Here is a 1,864-nt window from a genome sequence, read left to right on the forward strand (position 1 = left end):
CAGGAACAGATTCCAGCCCCAAGAACTTATCCAAATCTTCTCTTCTCATCCCCTTCCCACTCTTCAAATTCATACTTATCCTCTCCTTCTCCAGCTCCAGCTTCCCCATCCTCCTCAAACTCTGCTTCCTGTTTAGAAAACCTCCACCACCACCAAACCTCCTCCCATCTCTCCCCACAGGCACAGGCACTGCATCCAATCCCATCAGCTTTGCCACCACTCCCGGCTTACACCAAACCACTCTCTCCCCTGCCAAAGTGGGCGGCATTCGGATCCCTGACACGCCGCAAAATGACTTCCTTCCATCCACAAAATTTCTGAAGGAAGATCGATACATGGCATCTCTCCCATCCAGTGAGAATCTGGGATATTGATTAAGAGCATTTCTTGCGGAATTCATGATATCGATGCTGTCAACGCATGACATTCTCCTGGGGATATCTTGGTGGTCGTGAAGCATGGATCTCCTTGCCTCCTCTTCCTCTGTTTCGAGCTGCATTATCATCTCTTCTAAAGTTCGCGACTTTCTGGCCTCTTCGTTGCCTTTGTTGCTGCTTTGGCAGAGAGTGGAGGTTGAGGTGTTGTTGTTGCAGAAGCTTTGGATGCTTTTCTTCATCTTGGAGGAGAGGGAGTTCTTGAGGATGAAGAAGGAGAGATCCTTCATTGGAGTGTGGAGAAGCGATGGATGGGGAAGTGGGGTTTGGGATGGTATAAGAGAGGAGAGGTGATTTTTGTTCAGAACGTGAAGGAAGTAAATGGAAGAGGTGGATGTTAGTATAGTTCACATGAGAGAGGGAAAGGGATCACAGAGAGAGGTTCTCAGCTTTGAAAATTATTAGTGTAAAAGCATTGGACAGGTGGTGGGTGAAGGGATTTCTTGAGGCATCTTGTGAGAGCATGATGCCTTTATTTATTATGACTCATGAATGTTTAAGTCAAGTTGAGAAAAAAATTGAAGTACACCTGAGGTGAAATAAGATCACATCTGAGGAGGGGTTGTTAATTGAGATAAACTTCTCAAATGAGTTTATATTTAAAATGTATTTTTTCAATTGGATGCATTACTTTTCCTTCTAATATAGTAGCAATTTGATTGAATATTGTTTTTTAAATGCTTTTATAATGAAAATAATAGATAAAAAAAAGCATAATTATTAAGTTTTATATTTTTTTAGAGGAAGATGTTGATTTCATAGATCAGCATTGAATGTTCTTTAATTTATGAAAAATTATTTTGTGTGGAAGTTTTAACTTTAAGGGATAGCTTTCTTTAGGTACATAATTAGCAAATTTAAATTTTAGGCAAAATTAAAATAATAGTCAATTGGTTAAGATTGAGCAGCATTATCAGGTTTTATATTTGTTGAATCCTCATTTGTGTGTTAATCAAAGAGTGATAGAGAGAGAGAGAGATGGAAATAGCACGAGAGAGAACAATAATCCGTAGTTTTTATTCATAAAATAATTCCTCAATTTATAAAGGAGGGGGTACAATGATGATAATACATTTTTTCCCTACTTTAAAGGAGTTTGTATTAAGATTTTTGATATTTTACATATATGAGCTTGTCGTCTAGCTGCTTTCCGGCTCACCTGACTAAGTTTAGTTGGCTTCAGGTCTATGGAATCCACTCAGATAGCTAATCTTTAGTCGATATAAGTCGATCAACTGATATGACCAGGTTATCAATCCTTGATCCCATATGAGGATCTTCTAAGGCATCAATGGAATGGTTGGAGATGATGTGGAATTGAATCTTCTCTTGGATCGACTCTACTGGAGGGTAAACTATCGGATCGGGTCCACTTTCCCGCAGTGGTTGGCTTGGATGCTTTTTTGTTCTCATTCCCGACGAAATGGCTC

General features: G+C 39.6%; 1 protein-coding gene across 1 annotated transcript; it reads right to left on the reverse strand.

The window, feature by feature from the left end:
- Positions 1-7: 7 nt before the first annotated feature.
- On the reverse strand, positions 8-869 carry LOC110035293 (the record flags this gene model as incomplete). The annotated part of the gene is made up of 1 exon (XM_020739526.1): positions 8-869. A coding segment is annotated over exon 1 (657 nt), but the record flags the coding sequence as incomplete, so codon positions are not given.
- Between the last annotated feature and the right edge of the window lie 995 nt (positions 870-1,864).

Source organism: Phalaenopsis equestris, unplaced genomic scaffold, assembly GCF_001263595.1.
Source record: "Phalaenopsis equestris unplaced genomic scaffold, ASM126359v1 Scaffold197148, whole genome shotgun sequence".
NCBI lineage: Eukaryota > Viridiplantae > Streptophyta > Magnoliopsida > Asparagales > Orchidaceae > Phalaenopsis > Phalaenopsis equestris.